Here is a 25,236-nt window from a genome sequence, read left to right as displayed (position 1 = left end):
TTTCTGCCTATGGCTGACTTCTTTCACTCAGCATGAAGTCTTGCATGTAACCATGATGCCACAATGAGAGAATTTTGTTTTGATAAGTGAATAACACTCTACGGTGTGTCTATGCCAGAACCCCTTCCATATTCATCGGTGAGTGAGCCCACCTACAGTCGGTGGTTCTAGAATAAACACTGCAGCGCAGGTTTCTTTTGGATGCTGCCCAGTGCCAGGAGTGTGGATCACATGGTAGATGCAGATCCATGGCATATGGGTTAATCTTCCAGATGCTGGCCTTGCCCTGGCACAGGCCTAACCTCTGCAGTCATCTGGAGACTCTCCTTCTGATATCCAAGTAAATAAATGATGAAATATGTTAAAAAGAGGAGACATGATCAGGTTTGGGTGGGGAATGAATAAACAGGGACAAACTGAGTCCTGAGCCAGGGAGGAGCTCAAAGTGCTCAGGGACAATCACACCTCCCACAGATCATCCCATTCCCTCTCTGGGGATTCTCACACCTGTGCTGTGAAGGCTTCCTGGCTTTTCCAAAGCCAGCCTTTCGCTCCCTCCTCTCTGTGAGGACAGTGAGCTCAGTGGCTCCAGGACTGACGGGAGGATCTTACAGAGCAAGCAGGGACAGGCACAGTGTGGTGGCCGTGTCCACATTTGCTGGCTTTTGGGTCTGCACCTGATTTTTGCTGGGTTAGCCAGTTCCTTTTAAACCTCAAACCCCGCCCCGTGATAGTCACCCTGCCCATTCCCTGCCCAGGCCAAAATTCAGCTTGGGAGTTGCCCTATTTTGCCCCCAGAGCACACAGTCCAGCACACAGTGGTGACACACAAGCGAACCTACCTGGAACCATGGGACAACACCAGCTGTGCACCTGGCTTGGTATTGTTCCCTGTGGCCTCCTGCTGCTCCTCACCCTGGCCCAAGGTAAGACTCTGTGGGTGTCCACAGGGACCCGGATCAGATTGGTAGTTCCAGCTGAAGAGCATGTGGGCTGGTGGGGGGCAAAAGGTGAGGGTGGATGGTAATGAGACTGTCTTCTTGTGCCCCTGTGTGCTCAGAGGCTGGAAGAGGATCATGGCTTCCAGGGATCTGAGCCAGTAAGAAGGGCGGGGAACAGCAAGGGTCTCAAGGGGGTGGGCAGCTTGTGAAGGAGGGGCTGGGGGTGTTTCCTGCTGCCTGTATTTGTGGCTGACCTGATTGCTGCCTTTAAGTGCTGCCTGCACATGCTGTGAACACGCAGTTAGGGCTCCTCCCACTGCGGGTTGATTCTCAGTTGGCTGCTCTTGGCCAGAGACCCCCAGCCATCTCTGAGATACCCTGGGTAAGGTCAATGGTCCTGGGAGCTCAGGGATCATTGGCCTGCCTCTGGTCTGAGGGACCACAGTGTTTCCCAGCCCATGCACCTTTCCTAGGTGTAAAGGCTCTATTTATTTATTTAGGCACATTTAGAAAAACAGGGGAGGAAATCTTGCAGTCTGCGGTCCACTCCTTAAATGGCCAAAGGGAGGGGGCCAAGACTAACTGGAGCCTAGAGCCACCCCCCAGGTGGGTTCAGGGTCCCAAGAACTTGAGCCACCAGATGCTCTTTTCTTTTTTTTTTTTTTTTTTTTTTTTTTTTTTTTTTTTTTTTTTTTTAAAGATTTATTTTTATTATTTTTTTATTGGAAAGGCGGATATACAGAGAGGAGAGACAGAGAGGAAGATCTTCCGTCCGATGATTCACTCCCCAAGTGAGCCGCAACGGGCCGATACTATGCCGATCCGAAGCCAGGAGCCTCCTCCGAGGGTCCGAAGCCAGGAGCCTCTTCCGGGTCTCCCACGCGGGTGCAGGGTCCCAAAGCTTTGGGCCGTCCTCGACTGCTTTCCCGGGCCACAGGCAGGGAGCTGGAAGGGAAGCGGGGCTGCCGGGATTAGAACCGGCGCCCATATGGGATCCCGGGCGTGCAAGGCGAGGACCTAACCACTTGCGCCACCGCGCCGGGCCCCAGATGCTCTTTTCTTAGGCACATTAGTGTCGAGCTTGATGACAAGAGTGGCAGCTGGATAGAATGGCACGACAGGGAGAAGCTTAGCCTACAACACCATGCTGCTAGCCCTCCATTGGCTTGTGTTCGGGGCAAAGCTGGCAGTGCCCTCTGCCTGCCAGTACTCTTGGGTCTTTTATCAGAAGTTCTGCCTATGTCGGCACCAGGCCTGGGTGTGTTTTGACCCTTGGTGCTCTGGGTCTAAAGGCCTCCTCCTCCACCCTTTCCCAATCTAATCTGCCAAAGGAGATTCACGCTCACCCTGCCCCCTGCCTCACCCTGTCCCCTGCCTCACCTGTCCTGATCCCCTTTACTGAAATTCTACCCTTACCTGGCCTTACCGCCACTCTCCAAGGTGACCCAGACCTTTCTGGATGGAGAATTTTCTTCCAGATGCTCTGTTAGTCAATTATGTATCCATTTCTTTCAGGGCTTACTTACCTGAAAGACAGATCCATGGAAGTAGGGAGAGGTAGCCACAGCCCTGGCTCCAGGGCTCCAACAATATTTCATGTTGATTCTATGTTCAGAAATAATAGAACTTGTCTCTGGATGTGGGCAGAGTCTCCTAATTTTATAAGAAAGCCCAAGTGCTCCTCATAGGATCCCACTTCCACTCCTCTGAAAACAACACAAAATCACTTTCTTGGCCCTATTATGATGAGCATGTAGATGTTTATCTACTCCTGGAAATTCTTCTTTCAAGAAGGAATGGAGAGGGCCTGGCATGGTAGCCTAATGGCTAAGGTCCTTGCTTTGCACACGCCTGGATCCCATATGGGCGCTAGTTTGTGTCTCAGCGGCCCTGCTTCCCATCCAGTTCCCTGCTTGTGGCCTGAGAAAGCAGTAAAAGACGGCCCAAAGCCTTGGAACCCTGCACACACATGTGAGACCAGGAAAGCTCTCAAGGCTCTGGTTTCAGATCAGCTCAGCTCAGCTCCAGCCGCTGCTGCCACTTGGGGAGTCAATCAGTGGATGAAAGATCTTCCTCGTTCTTTCTCCTTCTCTGTGTATATCTGACTTTCCAATTTAAAAAAATCCTTAAAAAAAGAAGGAACAGAGATCAGTGTTAAAGTACAGAAGGTTAAGCTGCCCTTGTGGGGCCAGCATCCCATCTGAGAGTATGTTTGAGTACTGGCTGCTGCATTTCCTGTACAGCTCACTGTTAACACATCCATGAAAGCAGCAGAAAATGGTCCCAGTGTTTGGGCCCCTGCCACCCACGTGGGACACCCAGATGGAGTTTAAGCTTCCTGGCTGTAGCCTGGCCAGCCACAGCTGTTGTGGTCCTTTGCAGGGCGGGGGGGAACCAACAAATGGAAGTTACTCTTTCATCATTTTTGCGTTCCCCTGTGTACGTGTGTCCTCCACTCTGGAATTATGACTATTTCACAGATAAATCTTCAAAAATAACAAAGAGAGATGGATCACTCAAGACAAGCAAACCTCCTTGTATAACAATGAAATGATGCAATGTGTATGTGTGTGCGCATGCACAGATGAAAAAAAAAATCTAGGACCAAATCTGCATATTCATAGCTCAGGTAAAAAAAAATGCCAGAACATTACCTAAAGCTTCTGAGCTCCAGCTTCTGTTTCTGTGTATGTGTTACAGCCCCTTTCCTGAGCCAGAGTGAAGGGGAATGGGAAGAAAAAACTCTTACCTCCTTTGCCAAGCCACACAAATAATACAGTCACTAATTTTGCAAGTTAGGTGTCTATGACATAGCTTGCCACTAGGGTGGACATCCAGCAGTCTCTACACTTGTTCCAGAAAGCTGAGTATGCTCAACTGCTTTGTGCAAGGTGGCAACATATTGGCCCAGATGCCTGACAATGGCAATGCAATGGGAAAATTTGGCACACTGGTGTAGGGAATATGACCAGAAAGCAGTCTGTGAACACAAAGTACAAACATTGTATATTGTCCTAACTTTCTGTTTTGGGAGTTGACTCTGATTGGTGAAGCCACAAACAGGGAGTGATTGAAAACCGTGAGTGGGAAAAGCTGTCCTGTACAGTGGCCTCCCATCCCACTCATGCTAGGGTTCCCTCCCCAGGGACCATTCTGGTTCCCAGGGCCTCACACACGATGTGCACTGCTCCTATGTCCAGGACTTCCTTTGGCATTCACAGAGGTGTTCACCTCAGTTCTCCTTCCTATTCATTTCAACCCCGGCCCTGGCTCCAGAAGTCTACATGGGCTTATGGTCACTAGGATGAGTTGTTCTGATCATGTCATTAGGATGGAATCAAGAAGGCCCACCCAGTGAGTGTGTGTGAGCCCGGGTCCTGGACAAAGTTAGGCTAAAAAAACAAAGAGGCAAGCTCCTGGCAAAGCAGCTGACAAGCAGCTCTCTCTGATCATATCTCTCTACCCACAGGCCAGGACTCTGACAGCCCCATCAGGACCACACATTCTGGGCAGGTGCGAGGAAGCTTGGTCCACGTGGAGGGCACCGATGTGGGCGTCCACACTTTCCTGGGCATTCCCTTTGCCAAGCCACCTCTGGGACCACTGCGCTTTGCACCTCCTGAACCTGCTGAAGCTTGGAGTGGAGTGAGGGATGGCACCTCACATCCAGCCATGTGAGCTCTCCCAGGGTGCCAGGGAGTTTCAGTTCTGGGGGTGGGTATGAAGCATCTGAGTGCTAGGCCAGGCCCAGCTGCCCTTTCATCCTCAGCTCACAGCTGACAAGCTTAGTGTGCTATGGACTCCCATGGAACACTTCCATTGGGTCTTGCCAAGGCTCCTGCCAGGCTCTTGACTCAGGACTTGAGACTCTAAAGCCTTTAGATCTAGGTGCTGAAGATGGAGGCAGACACTCAGCTCCCCATTTCAGCTTCTGCCACATTCCTGTGCTGCCTGATGAAGGGGCGCTGTTCTGGATGAGCTTCCCAGGTTGGCTCTCCCAAACATATAGGAGTACCTGATTGCATCAGTAGATTCTGTGGTCACTGAGATGGGCACCAGTGGAGGCTGGAACAGCAATGAGCTAACCCACAGGCCAAACACATTGGCAAATGGACAGGTATACACACCTGTAGAAGAATGTGCAGGAATGATAATGGCCAGGATATGGGCCATCTCACTGTCTTCCCTGGGGAAGGGATAGGCATCTACACACCAACCATGGAACACTCCATGCTCCGGGCCTGACTTTGCGGAGAGTCAGCACTGAGGTCAGCACCTGCAAACCAGATTTCCCACACAGACTCTGAGAGTCAGGTGTGCTATCTCAGCCTCCACCTGCCTAGAGGATCCCTGGAAGTCAATGTCACCCCAGCTTCTTCCATCGTCTCAGATCAGTATCCACGAAAGAAGGGACATTACATCACCTTGTTCATGAGTGAACAAGGATACAGGGAGGGAGGAGATGGATAGGGTCTGGGGCAAGTCTGGGCCCAGGCTCTGTCTTGGGCCCATGCGTGGATTCCACACTAACATCTGCATTGGGTGGTCCTAGGTGTCCACAGAACCCTGCAATAATGGATGATGATGCTCTGAATATGACATTGTTCTTGCTGTCCTTCCCCATGTCTGAGGACTGCCTGTACCTCAGCATCTACGCACCTGCCCATGCCCGTGAGGGCTCCAAACTGCCTGTGAGTAGAAGATCAGGGGCAGCTAGGGTTGGGATGGAAAGGACAATTTGACTGTGGCCTCCCATGCTATGGATTCAGGTGAGATGATGCACCCTAGTGGTCCAGGAAGTGCCTCTATCCCCTGGGTGGATACCTAAGTACTGGGCATGGGCTCCTAGATGCCCAGTTGCTCCTGGAGGTCAGAATGTGTGGGTCATAGTGGGCCAAGCAGAATTGTGTCCTCACAGAGCAGCATGGCTCAGGTTTATGGAGTCTCATGGTATGTCTTTGAGTTCCCCAGGTGATGGTGTGGATCCATGGGGGAGCGCTGGTTGCAGGCATGGCTTCCTTGTTCGATGGTTCCACCCTGGCAGCCTTTGAGGATGTGGTGGTGGTCACCATCCAGTACCGCCTGGGCGTCCTGGGATTCTTCAGGTGAGCCTGGGCCTGGGCCAAGCACTGAGGGAGGAACAGCCCGGGGTCTGCCCTGCCATCCCTGTCTCTGTTTTCTCAGCACTGGAGACCAGCATGCCAGCGGCAACTGGGGCTACCTGGACCAAGTGGCTGCACTGCGCTGGGTACAGCAGAACATTGCCAGTTTTGGAGGCAACCCTGACCAGGTCACCATATTTGGTGTATCAGCAGGTGGCACAAGTGTGTCCTCACATGTGCTGTCACCCATGTCGCAAGGACTCTTCCATGGAGCCATCATGCAGAGTGGGGTGGCTGTGATGCCAGGCCTCATCTCCAGCTCATCCGAGATGATATCCACAGTGAGTATCCCCATTGGCGCAGTCTTGGCCCATAGCTGCAGTTTTCTGTCTCAAGGCTTCTTCTACTATCTGTTGAGTGGGCACACGTGGACCCTCAGGTGCCTTGGCACTCCCCACCCCAAGGATGGCTAAGGGGATCAGACATCATAACCCTAATAATTATACCTCTGTAGACTGTGACACAATCTGGGTCCTGCAAAAGTGCCCTTCTGAGAGCTTACTTCTCTGCACCCTGCTAAGCAGGTGCAGATCATTGAGGCCGAGACTCTCCAAGTCAGAGAGAAAAGACTAGTGTGCATCTAGGCCACAGCCATTGGTCCACAAGACTGCTCCTGCCTCCTGCTGGGTCTCAGACAGCCTCCTTTTTCTCCTGTGTGGAGGTCCAGCACCCATGTGCTCCCTTCTCAGGTGGTGGCCAACCTGTCTGGCTGTGGCCAGGTGGACTCTGAGACCCTAGTAGGCTGCTTGCGGGCCAAGAGTGAAGAAGAGATGCTGGAGATAACCAAGGTAGGACCCCCTTCACTGGTACAAATGGGTGATCAGCTCTGATGCCCTTCGAAGTTCCTGGGCTACCAGGTCATGTCCAAGCTTTCTTGTCTTCCCAGCCCTCAGTTGTCAGGTACACCCTGTTGTGTACGTCAGGGATTTTATCCCACGTAGTGGGGCGTGAGCTTGCTCAGATTAGCTAGGTGAGGGGAAATGGATCAAACAATATCTGGTCCACTAACCATATCCTTGTCCTGGATACCTCAGCCCTTCAAGATCATCTCTGCAGTGGTGGATGGCATCTTCCTGCCCAGACATCCCTATGAGCTGTTGACCTCTGCTGACTTCCAACCCGTCCCCAGCATCATTGGTGTCAACAATGATGAATATGGTTGGCTCCTCCTCAAGGTGAGCTCAGGGTGAGGTCCTCTGGAGTTCATTTTGCAGGTAGGCCTCAGGGTGTCAGAGCGCCAAACCCACTACCACCAACCCAAGTTCCTCTGTTCACCCACCAGTTCTTTAATGCCAAAGACCCCTTGGATGAAATCGACAGAGCAGCCATGGAGACATTAATACATCAGTCATCTGAGAAGTGGGTGAGTTTCCAGGGGTCCTGCCCAACAGCTCTGTAATCTAACAGCTCATGGTCCCATGGACTCATGGAACAGAGGCACAACTGCCATTGCTTGTGTTTGGGATGGGTGTCCCTGGTCCTGGTTTTGTCATTCCCTGTCTTTATCAGGGACCTTTCTCAGTTGCCTCTCTCCCTGGCAGCAAGCAGTGCTGACTGTGTCCCTATCCCTTGGGCTAGATGTTGCCTGCAGGCATAGGGGATCAGCTGGTGGACCAGTACCTAGGGGACAATGAGAATCCCAAGACCCTCATGGCTCAGTTCCAGGAGATGATGGCCGATGTCTTCTTCACGATGCCTGCACTCCATGTCGCCCATTTACAGCGTGAGTTCACCTGTGGCTAAGGCCTCACTGGGAGGGGATCTGCCCACAGCATTGGATCTCTGGGGAGGATTGTCCTGTTCAGGCTCTTATCTACATATACCTGGGTGCTTTGGCACTAGGTAGACATGTCCTTTGTCTCAGTTCACTCTCCTGCTAGTTCAGGAGATGGACATCTCCACCAAGTGACAGATGAGAAGAGTCTGGGAGAGAGGATGGGGGAGCAGGGGTGAGGCAGCCACACAGTATAAAAACCTCCCAGCTACGAAGCCCAATGCCGGGAGAATCAAGATGGTGTTTACTCATTTTAAAGCTTCTGATCAACAATGAGAAGCACATACAAGAGTTCAAAGAATTTAAGGAAGCAATAAAGCAAATCAAGGCTGATATATCAGATATTTAAGAACACAGTAGAGCAAATTAAAAGTACAGTGGAGAGTCTCCAAAGTAGAATGAAGCAAGCAGAAGAAAGAATCTCAGAATCGGAAGATATTTCCTGTCATCAAGGAGAAGCAAACAAAAAGCTGGAAGCAGAACTGGATAGGGCAAAAAAAAAAAAAAAAGCATTCAAGAATTGAAATTGACTATTAATAGGCCAAATATAAGAGTCATGGGAGTCCCAGAAGGTACAGAAAGAGAAACTAGTTTTACAAATATATTTGATGAAATAATAAAGGAAAATTTCCCTAATCTAGAGAAAGAATTAGGAAACAACAGCCAGGAGGGGCACAGAACTCCCAACAGGCTTGACCAAAAGAGATCTTCACCAAGACACATGATCATCAAGCTCTCTTCAATCGAACATAAGGAAAAGATCCTTAAATGTGTATGTGAAAAAAACCAGTTGACATATAAAGGAATGCCAATTAAACTCACAGGAGATCTCTCACATGAAACTCTACAGGCAAGAAGAGAATGGAGTAACATATTCCAGATTCTAAAAGCAAAAATTGTCTGCCTAGGATAACATATCCAGCAAAGCTTTCCTTTGTCTTTGAAAATGAAATAAAATTCTTCCACAGTAAAGTTAAAAGAATTTGCCTCTTCCAAAACTGCCCTACAAATGATACTTCAAAATGTTCTCTTGACAGAGAAGAGGAATAGCACCAAACAAAACCAAAGGCAAATGGGAAGAACATTCCAGTAAAATGACAACAGAAGACTAAACCAATGAACAACCCTTTCCTAAAATGACAGGACCAAAGTGCTATCCATACATATTAAACTCTGAAAGTAAATGGCTTAAGCTCAATCAAACGTCATAGATTAGCAGACTGGATTAAAAGACAAAACTCATCTATTTGTTTTCTAGAAGAGACACACTTCACCAACAAAAATCAGCGGAAACTATATCACATGGGATTTGATGTTTTTGGTTAGTTTCATCTCTTCAAAACACTTTCTTCTGATTAAATCTTTCAATGACTCATAGATTATAGAGTAGCATCATTTTCTTCAAGAAGGTTCTTGATTTTCATTTCTTCAGCTACATGTTAGTCATTTAGTAGCATTTTATTTAACTTCTTGGTGTTGTTAATTTCTTTTTTCTTCGTGATATTGATTTTGTTTTGTGGCTCTTCATTTAAGGGGATGTATAGTAGCTATGTAATGGAGACTGTCATATCTAGTAACATGTTATGTAACTTCATGGCATTGTAAATTTCTATTTTTCTTTCTATTGTTGATTTTGTATTATGATCTTTCATTTGAGGGGGTGCACAGGAGCTGTGAAACGTAGACTAACATCCAGATGTGAGGATACAATGCAGTATGCGTTTCTACTTCCAGACAAAGATGGACTTACAATGAAACTGTTTACTATATCTTGACAATAGGGTTCTGGATTCTCTGCCATTGTCCATGCCCGCAATGATGGATATATGACTGTGTATGAAGAACTATACTTTAGTAATGATATGGAAGAACTAGGTGGTGAGGAGGGAATTGAGGTGGTACCAGGAACCTATGAAACTGTATCATAAAATGATAATAATAATAATAATGAAATGTATATATATATATTTTTAAAAGCCCAATGCCAAGACCCACTCCAGGCCATTGCTAGTGCTCTTCCCCCCTGGGACTCCATCAGCACTGTCCTAGCTAGACCAAGTGGGCATTGTCTTATCGGGAATAAGGGAAACCTTTGGAAGGGGCCTCCAAATGTCACCCTGTGCACCTGTCACCCAGGTTCCCACGCCCCCGTCTACTTCTATGAGTTCCAGCATTCACCCAGTTTCATGAAGGACTTCCGGCCATCACACGTGAGGGCTGACCACGGTGATGAGATTCCCTTTCTCTTCAGATCCACTTTCTTTGGGACAAAAGGTGAGGCTTCCTCCTTCTCCAGGATGGGGATGCAGCAGTTGGGAGTCCTGAGGGGGTGCTGTGTCCACTGCACAGATGTCAGGACTGAGGCACAGATGGGATCAAGCATCCCAAGTCCCACAGCTCCCAGGGCTGAGCCAGGACTGCACTGTGAGTGCTCCAGACCTGGCTCCCTCCTCCTCTGTCTGGCCTTGTGATGAGTGTCTGTCCTGGCTGCAGAGGTGATCTCCCAAGATCAAAAGGGTGCAATACACTGTTCCAGTAAGAGGCCAAGTTCAGCTGACCTTGAGACCAGGTTTAGATATGGAGTTTGGCAAAGGGAAAGCCGATCAAGCTCAATTTTGTGGCAACTGTGGTCAAGTTGGAGCAACAGGTCTGGGCTGGTGAATGTGGTCAGGAATAGGCAGCAGGCCTGCGCCTGCCTGAGCTGACCCTGTGTCCTTTCCTGCTGCAGTGACTCTCATTGAGGAGGAGGAGCTGCTGAGCAGGAGAATGATGAAGTACTGGGCCAACTTTGCTCGTACTAGGTGAGGCTCCCCACCCTACATCCTTATGTCCCCAGGGCCATGGGACTCTTCATCTGTGGAGACCACACTAGCAGCCAATGTCCTTAGGCATGTGACAGTGTCCTGCCCAGCTACAGGACCTACTGGACACAAGGGTCCTGGGAACTACAGATACTCTCCCCACCTGCCCTATGATCTGGACGTGGCCATCAGCTGTCACGCTCAGAGGCTCCACAGTGGAGTGTGAGACACCATAACCTGGATTGGCAGGTCCCCATATGACACCAGGGGAGGAAGCAGCTCTCCTCACCTGCAAACTCATCCCCCACCATTCCTGGCCTGGCCCAACCCCAGGGAGGCTGCTCAGAGTCCTCATGGTCCCACCTTCCTGACCTCTTGTCTGCAGGAACCCCAATGGCGAAGGTCTGCCACACTGGCCCATCTTGGACCAGGAGGAGAAGTACCTGCAGCTGAACGCACAGCCTGTGGTGGGCCGGGCCCTGAAGGCCCACAGGCACCGGTTCTGGATGCAGACTCTGCCCAAGAAGATGCAGGAGTTGATGGGGACTGGGCAGAAGCACGTGGAGCTGTAGCGGCCTGTGTCTAGATGGACCTGACCCCCACCCACGACCATCACTTGTTTGCCCTCATCCACTTGGCACAACCTTATGGAGGAACTGCTGGGACCCAAGACTCCTTGCTCAGCCCTACCTTGTGCCCTGAATCAGATGCCCTCTACACTGCCTCCATGACACTGTGCCTATCAATGCCTGCAATAGCCCACCTTCGCCATTTCCCAGGGGCCCATGGTCTCTTCTGCCTCCATAAGTCCTCCTCACCTTCTTCCTCCTACCTCCCATCCCCAGACCCTTCCCACTCCTGGGAGCTGCTTTAGGGGTTGATGCCCAATCCTGAGTGTCAGAATCCCTGCTTTTCCTCCCAGCACACCCTGCAAACTCACATCTGTTAGCAGCCCATATGGGATTTGTCCACCTGAGCTGCCGTGTCCTAGTGCCCTTAGGTATCCATGGCCTCCTCCTGTTCCCTCTATGTTGCCACAAGTAAAGTCTCCCATTCCTTCAGCTAAGAAAAGATGATCCAAGTAACTGTGCCACAATTGTTTGCAACTGTCTCTCCCTCCCTCTCTCTGCAATTCTGCCTTTCAAGGAAAATAAATATTTATTTAAACACACACACATATACATATATAAATGATATGTGATATATGTCTTCTGTACATTGTGTTATTGAAAATATTAATTCATACTACTTGACAATCTGTTTGAGAGGTAAAGCCAGGAAAAGAAAGACAAATAGAGGGAGCAAGAGCTCTCATCCTGAGTCACTTGCTATGTGTGCCCGGAGGCCTGGACACCAAAGCTTGGAGCCGCGACTCCACGAAGTTCTCATATGTGGATAGCTGGGACCCAATTATTTGAACCATTTCCATTGCCTAGCAGGAAGCTAGGACTAGGAATCAGGGTGTGGGGTAAACGAAGGCTCTAGAATATTGGACAGAGTCATCTTCCTTGAATCTTAGCCCCCACCAAGGCCCACTGTGATCTGTCCATTTCCTACATGGCTTGTTGAATTGAGCCTGCTGTATTCTGGACACTCTTCTCTGCCAGGTGCACAATCTGATTGTGTGTCCTCCTTCTGGCTCATTGTACCTATGGGGTGCTTGCTGGGGTTTGCACGGGAGCCTCCCTTCCAGCCAGCTGAAAACTGAGCCCAATTCTCCATTTGTGGGGATTTTAATCACTTTCCTCATTATTGTTGTCCTATTACAGCCCATGGCTGCTTGTTGTCTATCCTGACACTGCAGTTGGCCATGACTCCAGGACTGACAGGAGGATCCTAGACAGCAGGGAGAGAGGAGGGGTAACCCCGGCTCTTGGCCCGTACTGACTTTAATCTGTTCAGTTCAGTCATGCTCTCCTGAGAGATCCCTTTGCTCCACCCCAAACGCCTCCCCGCCCACTCCCTGCCCAGGCTGAACTCTGGCCTGGGTGACAACCAGCTCCACCCCCAGAGCACCCAGGACAGCCTCTGGAGCACATGACTGCAGCTCACACTCAGACCTGCTTCAGACCATGGGGCTGCACCGGCTGTGCGCAAGACTCGGCATCATGGCCTGTGGGCTCCTGCTGCTTCTAGTCCCCAGCAATGGTGAGGCTCCCATGGGCAGCCACAGCAACACGGGTGTGGTGGGTGGTTAGAGCCCAAGTTAGCAGGAAGGCCTGCATCAGGGAGATGGTGGGAGCCACCAAGGGTTGAGAGTGTGGGGTCTTTGAACCCAGAGTGGGAAAGAGTGGTAGCTGTCCCAGAGAGAAGCATGAGTGAAGATAGTTGGGCTGAGCCTTGGGACAAATGTAGGGGTTGGATTTGAGGTCACTTCCTTCCTGTGCTTGTGGCTATCAGACCAAGGCTTATATTGAACCTGCTTCCCTGCTCCTGCCTGCCCCCATGCCTCATCTAGTGGGTTCTTTTGAGGTAACTGGATCTGGGGACTATAGAAGACCTAGGTGCCAATCCTAGGTACCTTCTGAGACACCAGGGGCCGCTGTCACTTCAGGCACTGAGCAATGGCGGTTGGCAGCATAGCCCTCTAGGGCGAAGGTGATGGTACCCTACATGCCTGGCCTGGTTATCAAAAGCTCAGACCATGCGTGCAAGGCTCTTGGGGTGTGTCTGTGATCTTTTATCTGCTCATTCAAAAGGCGCAGGACTGGAGCCAGCTTTGTAAGCAGCAGGTATTTCCTGGGTAATCCTGGAGTCCAGGACTACCATGTTGACATGTGCAGATGCTGCCATCCTGGGTACCAGCAGCACCTGTGTAGAAGCCACCCATATCTTCCATGTGATCTCATTCAGCTCCAACTCACCCATCACTAATACAGCATGAACGTTGTTTCACCTGCTCTGGTACTCTGTGTTTATGGTGCATGATGGGAAGCATGTCAGCACCTGTTCAGCATAGAGGCCACGTTTTCTGCCTGTTTTCAATGTGCTGAGTGGGTTGACTCCCTAGATACTGAGCCTCCCCCATGGGTGACAGGGATCCCAGCACCGGAGCCATCACCTCCTCTCATCACTTGCTGTCACCTGCTGGAGTGCATACCCCAGAGTGGAGCTGGAGCTTGGACACAGGCACTCTGCTGAAGGATGCAGGCTGCCCAGGCAGCCCCTTCACTGCAGGGCCTCATCTGCCCTGTCTGTGCTTTCAGCTTTTGGGGGCTGATACCTAGGGTTGCAACCACTGACAATGCCACCTGTAATGACTCAAAGAACTTCCCAGTTGGTTCCCAGAGCAGTTAGATCATTTTCCAGTTTCCCCACATTTTGACCTATACTCTTGATAACCTGGTGCCATTTGTTGTCATTTTTATTGTGTTTTGAGTCTTTTTCACTCTTCATGCCACCTCCTACTCCTGCTCTCTTTTCATTTTCTTCTAATTGTGCTACCCCATTAAAGTACCCAGTGGACTTCTGGTTTTCCTTGAGACACCATGTGAGTTTTACTGATGGTACCCCTGGAGTATCTTTGAACTGTTCCTCTGTCCCCCATGTGTTCTGTGCATTTGTAACTCTATTCTAGAGACTTTATGAGCTTCCAATTCTAGGTTTCAGTTTCCTTTATTGACAGGTCTGTTTTGCTGTGCCATATGTTTCCAATAGAAAAATCTATGTTGTTGGGTATTTCTCCTCATGTGACAAAATACATCTTGGAGAGAAGGTCACACCTGCAGTATGGAACCAGGGGGAGGTTAGCTTGCAGGCAGCCCATTCATGATCATACTTCTCTGCCCACAGGCCAGGACTCTACCAACCCTATTAGGACCACAAACTCCGGGCAGGTGCGGGGAAGTCTTGTGCATGTAAAAGGCACCAACGTGGGTGTCCACACTTTCCTGGGCATTCCCTTTGCCAAACCACCTCTGGGACCACTGCGCTTTGCACCTCCTGAGCCTGCTGAAGCTTGGAGTGGAGTGAGAGATGGCACCTCCCACCCTGCCGTGTAAGCTCTTCCAGGTCCCAGCGAACCTCTGAACCCACAGGGTAAGGGGAGGAATGGGGAAGGTCTGAGAGCTCTGAGACAGCCACAGGTGTCCTGTCCTGATCAATTTCCTAAGCCCCAGCCAGGTGGGTGTAAGGGGGGGGGGAGTGGGTTCCCATGTGCATTTCTTATGAGCCTGCTGAGGCTCAGGAGGATGTGGTGGCATTTGGAGCTCCCAGCTCAGAACCCAGGACGTCAACTCAGGGACAAGAGAGAAAAGCTGACTCCAACATTCCACCAGGGGGCATACTCTCCAAGTGAGAGTCAGGTTGGCTTCGTAAAGCTTATAGGAGTCAGTGATGTAAGAGCGGATTCTGTTTGTCCCTGAGAAGAGCACCAGCTGGGTCTCCCAGGGGACCAAATAGCCATGGACACCAAACCAACTGACAAGGAACTTGTCATATCTTTACAACTTGATAGGAAGGGAGTGATGAGGTTCCCTGAGAGTCTAGAATTAGGATGAGGCCTGTGACACCTCCCTTCCTGGAAAAATGGCGTCTACATGCTTGGGCTGCTCCCCTGTTCCTGGATGAAGTCGTACTGGGATGTTGCAGTGAATGTGACCACATGAAGAAGCCCCGGACTGACTATTGTCATGGCAACCACCAGGTGTCTACAGGATGTGGCTGTAATGAGTGCAGTGATGGAGAACCTCTTTGACATAAGCTTGCCTCCCTCCCCCACGTCTGAGGACTGCCTATACCTCAATGTTTACACACCTGCCCATGCCCGTGAGGGCTCCAGCCTGCCTGTGAGTGACAACCCGAAGTCATTGGGTGGATGGGATGATGGGAAGGAGGAGAGAAGGAAAGGACATGAGCTTTGGCAAGAAAATTAGAAATGTCAAGGTTAGCCCAGACCTCGCTTCATTGTGGCCTCTCAGTGTCAGGTCCAAGGAATGTTTCTTTTATTCAGTGGGAAGCTGACCCCTGAGCATGGCCCTGTGATGGACCCAGGACTAACTGAACAAATCGTGGCCAATAGAGTCACTTGGGTGCCCAAGTACTATGCTTCGGGTCACCCCACTCCTTTGGCTGTGAACTGTTTATGCTGAAGACAATGATGGATTGCAACCCAAGTACAATAACTAGGAAGGCATACTTTTTTGCCCTGGAAGTAAAGAAGCAAGAGTTTAGTAGTAGGGGAGGGGACCCCAAAGTGTGAATGGCCTGGTGCTTCTGAGAGAATTGGATCCAGGTCCACAGTCTGCTGGAGTTGGAGTTCTTCCTGCATGAGCAGGTGCACAGAATCAAGCAGTGGCTTATCTTGGTGAGATTGGGCTTAGAGGACCCTCTTGGCATTGAACCTGATGTCCCCAGGTGATGGTGTGGATCCATGGGGGTGCTCTGGCTGTAGGCATGGCTTCCATGTACGACGGCTCTGCCCTGGCAGCCTTTGAGGATGTGGTGGTGGTCACCATCCAGTACCGCCTGGGCGTCCTGGGATTCTTCAGGTGAGTCTGGGCCTGGGCCGGGCACTAAGGGAGGAGCAGCCCTGGCACAGCCCTGCCATCCCTGTCCCTGTTACTTCTCAGCACTGGAGATCAGCATGCCAGTGGCAACTGGGGCTACCTGGACCAAGTGGCTGCACTGCGCTGGGTGCAGCAGAACATCGCCCACTTTGGAGGCAACCCTGACCGGGTCACCATATTTGGCGAGTCTGCAGGAGGCACCAGCGTGTCCTCACATGTGTTATCACCCATGTCGCAAGGACTCTTCCATGGAGCCATCATGGAGAGTGGTGTGGCAGTGCTGCCTGGCCTCATCTCCAGCTCATCTGAGACGGTCTCCATGGTAAGTGTCCCCTAAAGGCCCAGCCCAGACCTACAGCCATTGTCCCCTTTCTTGAGGCCTCTGCCAGTGTCTTTGTTGAGTGGGCACATGTGGACCATCAGGTGCCCTGGCATTGCCCACTCAGGGGATGGCTTAGGAATTCAAGGGTCAGAATTCACATACCAGTGCTTTAGTAGAGATTAGAGTGATTCTGTAACCTGTTAAGCTGCTGTATTGGGGATCCCTTGCTGGGAAGAATCCTCCCAGCAGATGCACTGACCATTTTGGCTGAACCCCCCAAGTGCACTGTAGTCGGACCATTTCACAGCAATGATCTATACAGTGGATCTGAGACTGAGGCACCCTTAACTCCAGCCCAAACTTTGGGCCAACTCTTCACTCTGCCTGGGTTGTTTAGATGGTTCCTGTGTGGTCCCTTTCCAGCTGGTGGCCAATCTGTCTGCCTGTGATCCGGTGAACTCCAAGGGCTTTGTGGCCTGCTTACGGGGCAAGAGCGAAGAGGAGATGCTGGCCATCACCAAGGTCAGGACAATCCACTACAGTCTGGAGGAGCATGGAGTCAGGGGTTCAGGTGCCCTTCCTGATCCCCAAGTCAGCCATGTTGTCTCCACATCTAGCTGTCCTTGTTGTCCTGGAGGCAAGTCAGTCATGGCACCTCCTGGGGAGAGTGTGGACACACAGGCCTAAGCCAGAAGGTGTCAGAAGAGGCCAGGGATCTGACTGGCTCCCTGGTCTCACCTGCCTCCTCAGACCTTCAGAATCATCCCAGGCGTGGTGGATGGCATCTTCCTGCCCAGGCATCCCCAGGAGCTGCTGGCCTCTGCTGACTTCCAACCTGTCCCTAGCATCATTGGTGTCAACAACGATGAATACGGCTGGCTCCTCCCCAGGGTGAGGCTGGGCTGCATGCGGTTAGGTGACTCAGGAGTTCATTGGTTGGTGGGGGAGAAATATCAGGGACTCTGTAGCTCCAGGCTTACATACTGCCACCCATCTCACCCAGCCCCAATGAGACTCACTCCTTGCCACCCAGGGCATGAGCACTGCAAACACTCAGAAGGAAATGGACAGAGAGGACATGCGTGCTGCTCTGCAGAAATCTTCAGCCCAGATGGTGAGGCTCCTGAGCCCCTCCACCATGGAGATGTGGCTCCCTTCTAGTCCCTCAGGAGCCCAGCCCCCAGAGTCCTGCTCAGACAGGGGCTCCAAGAGCAAAAGCTATGGGGTGTGCATCTGTGTGTTTGCCTGGGGGTGGGGCATCCCAGAGCTTGGCTCTTTTCCCATTCCTTGGGTCTCATTTCCACATTGCCCTGGAATTAACCTAACTCACCTCTCTATCCATCACCTGGGCTAGATGTTGCCCCCTGAGTCTGGGGACCTGTTGATGGAGGAATATATGGGGGACAGTGAGGACCCCCGAACTCTCCAGGCTGGGTTCCAGGAGATGATGGCTGATGCCCTCTTCGTGATGCCTGCACTCCATGTCGCACATGTGCACCGTGAGTTCACCTGTGACTGAGCTCTGACAGTCAAGGGAGGGGCTCAGAACCATGGGGCCCAGAAATCTACCCTGTCCAGGTCCTTCCCACATCTTTCTAAAGTCATCAGGGATATATTGGAATGGTAGAGATATACTCTGAAAAAATAGATGCACCAAGATCCTCTACCCACTCCTTCACTCCCCTAAGTGCCTGCAGTGGCCAGGGCTGGCCTGGGCCAAACCCAGGAGTCCAGAACTCAACCTGGATCTCCCCCATGGTGGGAGCAGGGGGACAAGGATCTGTCGCCTCTTCTCACACATTGGTAGGAGCTGGAATAAGAAGCAGGTGTCCAGGTGACATCTTAGCCATTGCATCAAATGCCCACCCGCCTGTGCCTTCTTTCCACGGTCCCTGGGGACCAGAACTCGTAATAGCCCCACCTAGTCTATCTCAAATCTCAGGACAGACACCTCCCCTATTTTATATTGTGTAAATTGTGGTAAATGAAGCTGCTCAGCTGGGAAGTCCCCAGTCATGACTCCATTCAGGAGGTCCCCACTGCCCTTGCTCCCTTCTGGAGGCTGCACTGTACCACGCCCCACCGCCACCATCCAGACTCCAGATCCCAGCTGTGGTGCACTTAGTCATGACTCAGGCCGGAAAGCTTGAGGGGCTGAAACCACTCCCCTCCTGAAAAACTCAGCCACCATCTGACCCTCCAGGAAGCCGCGCCCCCGTCTACCTCTACGAGTTCCAGCAGCGGCCCAGCTTCCTGAAAGACAAGAAGCCACCCCACGTGAAGGCAGACCATGGGGATGAGATTGCCTTTGTCTTCGGACTCCCTTTTGTGAGAAGTGGAGGTGGGTTCCCCTAGAGGCAGGACTTGGATGTAGGGGCAAAAGAGGAGTTATAAAGTCGCAGCCAAGATCAGCCTATACCCACTACCCGCCCTGGCATTGGCTGTCTGGCCTGGCAGCAGGGGCTCCTATGTCAAAGGCGTGTTTGTTTGCCAGTCAAAAAGATGCCATTTCTGAGCCACGATGAGCTGGTGTCCGGTGAGAAAATGAGACTTGCCCCCCAGAAACTGTGGGGAGGTCAGAGAACCAACCCTAGGATGGCAAATGAGGTCAAAGTGGGGCACTGGGCCTGGGCTGGCATGTGTAGTCATGGTGGGGCAAAAGGCCTGGGCTGGCAAATGTGAACAGGAATAGGCAGCAGGCCTGCATCTGCCTGACTTGACTCTATGTCTTTCTCTGCTGCAGTGACTCTCACTGAGGAGGAGGAGCTGCTGAGCAGGAGGATGATGAAGTACTGGGCCAACTTTGCTCGCACCGGGTGGGTTGTTCCAACTACCCCTACTTCCTCAGGGCCATGGGATCCTCCCCTGTGGGAACCATAGCAGTCCAATGTCCTTCGTCACATGACAGCTCCCTCCCAAGTTTCAGGACTCAGTGGCACACACAGGGGTAGTAGGGACCAGGGACACTCTATCTATCCATACAGGGCAGATCTGCATGTGCCCATCAGCTGTCGCCCTCAGAGGCTCCACAGTGGAGTGTGAGACACCATAACCTGGATTGGCAGGTCCCCATATGACACCAGGGAAGGAAGCAGCTCTCCTGCACCTGCAACCATTCCCCACCACCCTGACCTGGCCCAACCCCAGGGAGGCTGCTCAGAGTCCTCATGGTCCCACCTTCCTGACCTCTTGTCTGCAGGAACCCCAATGGCGAAGGTCTGCCACACTGGCCCATCTTGGACCAGGAGGAAAAGTACCTGCAGCTGAGCACGCAGCCTGTGGTGGGCCGGGCCCTGAAGGCCCACAGGCACCGGTTCTGGATGCAGACTCTGCCCGAGAAGATGCAGGAGTTGATGGGGACTGAGCAGAAGCACGTGGAGCTGTAGCGGCCTGCGTCAGGAAGGGGGACCCTGGCTCTACTAAGGATTGTCCTTCACCTGCCCTCATCCACTTGGCACACCCTTGTGGAGGAACTACTGGGACCCCCTGTCCATCCTTCCCTGAGTGTCTTGCACTAGGTGCACTCAACACTGCCCCCATAAAAGTTATGCCCACCTTCCTCATCTCCCTTGTCTCTAGCCCCTCCTACACTCCTCACCTCTTCCTCCAATACTTTCTCATCCTGAGTTTCCTATCCTCCCAAACCCAGACCCTCCCCACTCAATGTGAGCTGCTTTGGGGGTTGTTGCCCACCACTAGGTGTAAGAAGACTTCCTCCTCCTCTTCCTAACATGCCCTGTGAGTTCACCCCTATCAGTGACCCTAGCGGACCTGGGCACCAGAGCCGCCGCCATGTTCTGGTGCCCTCAGGCTGCCATCACTGGCCTCTTTCCATTCCCTCTGTGTTACCATAAATAAAGGCTCCCATTCCTTCAGCTGAGAAATACTCATCCAGGTAACCATGCCACACGCTCATGTACATGGTGGGTTGCAGGGCTCAGGTATCAGAACATTTGTTGCAATAAACACAGGGTGCAGATACACCTTTTGTTTTTGTATTTATACCCAGAAATAGGAATTTTTGATATTATCATAGTTTTAATTTCACTCCTTAAAGATCCTATGTTTATTGATTTGAAGATTAGAGTTGTAAATACAGGGAGAGAGAACATTCCATCTACCGGTTGACTCCCTAGAGAATTTCAACTATCACATAATATGAGCCACCTCAAAGCCAGGAACTGCATGTGGTTTCCACCTGGGTACCAGGGTACAAAATACTTGTACCCTGCTTCAGCTGCTTCTCTTGAGCCATTACCAGGAGTTGGATTTGAAGGTGAACAGCAGGGACAGGACTAACACTCATCAGAAGGTCATGTTGCAGCCAGTGTTTTGCCCACTACACTGTAATGCTGGCCCTAATTTCAGCTTTGGAGGAACTTCTATAGAGTTTCCCATGAGATCTCTACTATGTCACATCCCATTTCACAGCTTAGAAGTATCCTCTTTTCTTCATATCCCTGCCAGTATTGACAAGTTTTCTCTTTTATCAGAAAAGCTGTAATTATTTTAATAGCACTAATAATTAGTGATATTGAGCACATTTTAAATATATTTGTTGTTGCCCAGCACAGAGGCATGCTGTCCTGTAGGGGCACTGGTTCTATTCCTGCCTGCTCCATAGCTGATCCAATTGCCTACTGATTAGTCTGGGAAAGCAGCAGAAGATGATCCAAACTTTGGCCCCCTGCACCCATGTGAGAGATCCAGAAGAAGCTCCTGGCTGCTGCCTTCGACCTGTTTTCAGTATGGCTTAGCCCTGGCCACTGTGACCGTCCGTAGAAAAAAAACAACAGATGCAACATCTCTTTTTCTGTCTCTTCATCCCTCTCTCTGTAACTCTGTCTTTCAATATTAAAAAAAAATCTTTAAACATATACAATATATAGAATATATTTTTTGGCCTTCTGTATATTGTTATTGGGGATATTTATTCAGATCATTTGGCTATTAAAAAAAACTATCTATTTGAAAGGTAGAGTCAAGGAGAGAAAGACGAATAGAGGGAGTGAGATCTCTCATCCTCTGAGTCTCTTTCCACACAGTCCGGAGGCCTGGGCACCAAAGCAGGAGCCACAACTCATGCAGGTGTCTCACGTGGATGACTGTAACCAAGTCATCTGAATCATCTCCATCACCTTTGCAGGGAGCTAGGACTAGGAATAAGAGCATGGGGCCAAAACAAGCACTAGAATATGGCACATACTCATCCTCCCTGCATCTAAGCAACCGAGGCAAAGGCCTACAATGAATGAGCTGTCCACCTTCTTCATGGCTTGCTGTGTCAAAACTTTATTCTGGACATTGTATTTTGCCAGGTACACAATCTAAATGTGTTTTCTCCTTGCAGCTTGTTGCACCTGTGGGACGTTTTCTGGGGGTTGTACATACCCTCCCACATGGAGCTGCACTCTCTGGTTCCATAAAAGCATCTCCTTCCTGATCCTGATGAGGCACATGTGTATCTGGGCATGGTTGTGTTAGACAGAGTAACTAGGGAAGAAGTGGACTCACGGGGCAACGCTCCCTGTTCAGCTGTGTCTGTTGAGTTCCCCTTCCTAGCACAACCAGCAGGCATCCTTGTCAAGGGGAGAAAAGAAGTGGTTTTAGAGTGAGGTGGGGACACGGGAAACACTGGGTTCCACCAGCACCAGGCAGGAAAGGGGCACAGGGAGTAGGGCAGGGAGGGCAGAGGCTCCCAGGGGAAGGACCCAGGAACCCAGGGAGTACCAGTGAGGAACCTGGAGCTTCTTGGATTGGGACAGTCACAGCTCCCAGCCTTAGCTTGGGGCCTCCCCTCCACCCAGTTAAAACCCTAAGACGGGGAGGGTAGGGGGAGTGGTTGGGGGAATCCCAGAGCCTATGAAACTGTGTCACATAATACAATGTAATTAATAAAATGCAATTAACAACACAATGTAATTAATTAAATGTAATTAGTAGTACAATGTAATTAATAAAAGCCCTAAGACAATTCTCCTTTTGTGGTATTAACCTCGTGACTCTTCAGAGAGGGCCTTCTGGGTTGTGCAATCACAGTCACGGCTGCTTGTAGTGTATGCCAAAACTGCAGTTGGCCATAACTCCAGGACTGAGAGAACAATACTGGAAAGCTAGGAGAGAGAAGAGGTAATCCCAGCCCTAGGCCCACAATGACATCCACCTGTTCAGCTGGGTCCTACTCCTCTGTAAGATCCTCTTGCTCCACCCATCCTCTCCCTGCTCAGGTCAAACTCCAGCCTGAACTACACCCTGCTCTGTCCTGGAACTGCCTGTGGCAGCCTCTGAGACATACAGCTACGCATACAAGCGGACCTGCCTAAGACAATGGGGCTGTACCAGATGTGTGCGTGGATAGGTACCATGGCCTGCGGACTCCTGCTGTTCCTCGTCCCAGGACAAGGTGAGACTCCCAAAGGGACCTGGGTCAATTCTGCAGTTAGAGCTTGAGTCAGTGGGAGGGCCAGCATCTGGAAGCGGTGGCATCCGGAGGGATCCAGTGAGAATTGAGAGCATTCAAGGTAGGAAAGAGTGGTGGCTGCCCCAAAGACAGAGAGGGGTGAGCCCAGCTGGAGGCTCTGAGTGGAGCTGGTCGGGGTCAGACTTGGGACAGGTGCAAGGGCACGAATGAGGTCGTTTGCTTCCTATGATTGTGGCTGTGCTAATGCTGCCTGCCAGTCAAAGAACCTGCCTTTCAGTCCCCATCCAGCCTCTCATCTAGGTTTCCCCTGCTAGGTAGCTGGATCTGGTAACTACAGAAGCCTCAGGTGCCAATCCTAGGGCACTTCTGAGACACTAGGGTCCCCTGCCACTCCAGGCACTAAGCAGCAGCCTTTGGCAGGCCAGCTTCTCTGGCGTAGGTGTTGGTACCTTACATGCCTGGCCTTGTTATCGAAAGCCAGGCCATGCGTGCCAGGCTCCTGGGGTGTGTCCTTGATCCTTTATGTACTCATTAGAAGGCTCAGGACTGGAGCCAACCTTCTAGAGCAGCAGGTTAAATCACAGTTGTAGCACTGCATCTAATGTGGGTGTTGATTCCAGGTCAGTCTGCTCAACTTCCAATCCAGCTCTCTCTGCTAATGTGCCTGGGAAAGCAGTGAAATATGGTGCCAGTGCTTGGGCCCAGACACCACATGGGAGACACAGACAGATTTCAAAGTTCTTGGCTTAGGACTAACCCAGCCATGGCTGTTGGGGATGTTTGGAGAGCAACCAGGACACAACTCTGTTTCTCTCTCTCAGATACTTAGCCTTTGAAAGCATAAATAGATCTATAAGGAAGTAAAAAAATAATCAAGGACTCAGGACTCTGCCCCTACCATTGCCCAATCCAACATGCCAACAGCAGTCCACAGTCCTGCTTCTTCCGGGGCTCACCTGGCAGGATCCCTCCCTCCTTCCCTGCCCTTGCTTGGTCTCTCCCAGGTGAATAGGACATTCTAGACAGAAGGATCAGCTTCACACTGGATGGCTCCCATTAAAACAATGTGTGGGGCAGGTTCTCCTCTCAGAAAGGACACAGTGACCCTGGGCATCCCAGGAGTCTAGGGCCACAGTGCTGACATCTGCAGATGCTGCCATCCTGGGTACCAGCTGCAGAACCTGCTAGAAGCTGCCCGTGCCCTGCATGTGATCTCATCCAGCTCCAGCTCACCTGTCACTAATACAGCATGAGTGTTGTTTCACCTGCTATGGCAACTGGTGTTGAGGGTGCATGATGGAAACACGTCGGCAATGTTCACCTGGGCCATCCTCTGCATCTTTTCAGTCAGCAAAATGGGTTCACTTAGTGACTACTGAGCCTGTGCTCTTGCACTTTGCTCAGGCATTGACAAGCCAACAGGAGGGCACTGTGGTCACACACTCTGGTCCTACCCAGTCCCAACTCTTCTACAGGAATCTGCAAGGTGCCCAGGGCTCAGACACAGCACCCACATCTTTCTCAAAAGAGTCCAGGTGAACACTCAGCCTTGGCCTTCACATCAAGGTCACAAGCTTCCCCTTGGTGTCAAGCCTGAACTTCCTGACCGGGGTCACCAAGCCTCCTCTTGTTGGGACTTCTTTGGCCGTTAAATAGAAGGTTCCTCTTTCAGCATGAGTCACGGTTTATGCAGCTGAAAGATTTCTTCGTTTTACTTTGTTTAAGATTTATTATATTTATTTGAAAGGTAGAGTGACAGAGAGACAGATTTTTCATTCACTGGTCATTCCCCAAGTGACTTTAACAGCTGGGGCTGGGCCAGGCTGAAGCCAGGAGGCTGGAATTGCTCCTGGGTCTTTCATGCAGGTGACAGGGACCCAAGCACTTGGGTGTGTGACTGTGTTTGCCTATGCTCTCAGGTTTGGGGGTTGTAATGCCTCAAAGGACTGTCCGATTGGTTTCCAGAGCAGTTACGCCATATTCCCTGGTCATCCACACTATGTGAAGGTTCCAATTTCCCCACATTTGACCTACACTCTTGATGATCTGGTGCCATTTGTTGTGGTTGTTATTGGGTTTTGAGTCTCTTTCAGTCTTCACACCCCTCCTGCCCCTAGATATCTTTTTCATTTTTTCTTGTGTTGCTGTATTAAAGAATCACTGAGCTTCTGGTTTTCTTTTGGGAGAGTGACACCATGCAGATTCTACTTGATGGTGCTCACAAATATCTGTTTGAATCATTCCTCTGTGTCCCATATGCTCTGTGCATTTGTAGCTTGATTCTAGAGGCTTCATCAGGTTTTAATGT

General features: G+C 50.9%; 3 protein-coding genes across 5 annotated transcripts in view; all 3 read left to right on the top strand.

The window, feature by feature from the left end:
* Window positions 1-850: 850 nt before the first annotated feature.
* LOC121158021 (cocaine esterase-like) lies at window positions 851-11,250 on the top strand. Its single transcript, XM_040982574.1, has 12 exons — window positions 851-926; window positions 4,411-4,615; window positions 5,494-5,632; window positions 5,913-6,046; window positions 6,126-6,384; window positions 6,793-6,891; window positions 7,138-7,278; window positions 7,386-7,466; window positions 7,682-7,826; window positions 10,014-10,151; window positions 10,606-10,678; window positions 11,064-11,250. Exons 1-12 carry the CDS (start codon window positions 851-853, stop codon window positions 11,248-11,250), a joined length of 1,677 nt encoding a protein of 558 aa, XP_040838508.1.
* Window positions 11,251-12,750: 1,500 nt separating this feature from the next.
* On the top strand, window positions 12,751-20,473 carry LOC121158020 (cocaine esterase-like). The gene is made up of 12 exons (XM_040982573.1): window positions 12,751-12,826; window positions 14,471-14,675; window positions 15,324-15,465; window positions 16,034-16,167; window positions 16,249-16,507; window positions 16,931-17,029; window positions 17,258-17,398; window positions 17,541-17,621; window positions 17,862-18,006; window positions 18,711-18,848; window positions 19,251-19,323; window positions 19,707-20,473. The coding sequence occupies exons 1-12, from the start codon at window positions 12,751-12,753 to the stop codon at window positions 19,891-19,893; spliced, it is 1,680 nt and encodes a 559-aa protein (XP_040838507.1). The 3' UTR covers window positions 19,894-20,473.
* Window positions 20,474-22,574: 2,101 nt separating this feature from the next.
* The window catches only part of LOC121158018 (cocaine esterase-like), a 35,918-nt gene continuing 33,256 nt past the window's right edge, over window positions 22,575-25,236 (top strand). For 2 of the 3 annotated variants that reach the window (XM_040982570.1, XM_040982569.1), the window contains exon 1: window positions 22,598-22,910. In XM_040982570.1, the coding sequence (XP_040838504.1) occupies window positions 22,835-22,910 (76 nt within the window). In that variant the 5' untranslated portion in view covers window positions 22,598-22,834. Of the gene's footprint in view, window positions 22,911-25,236 lie in introns of all 3 variants that reach the window. The other variant, XM_040982568.1, reaches the window with a different exon arrangement.

Source organism: Ochotona curzoniae, unplaced genomic scaffold (genome assembly GCF_017591425.1).
Source record: "Ochotona curzoniae isolate NIBS_2020 unplaced genomic scaffold, NIBS_Ocur_1.0 contig_3622, whole genome shotgun sequence".
NCBI classification, from domain to species: Eukaryota; Metazoa; Chordata; class Mammalia; order Lagomorpha; family Ochotonidae; genus Ochotona; species Ochotona curzoniae.
This window is presented reverse-complemented; position numbering and strand designations above follow the sequence as displayed.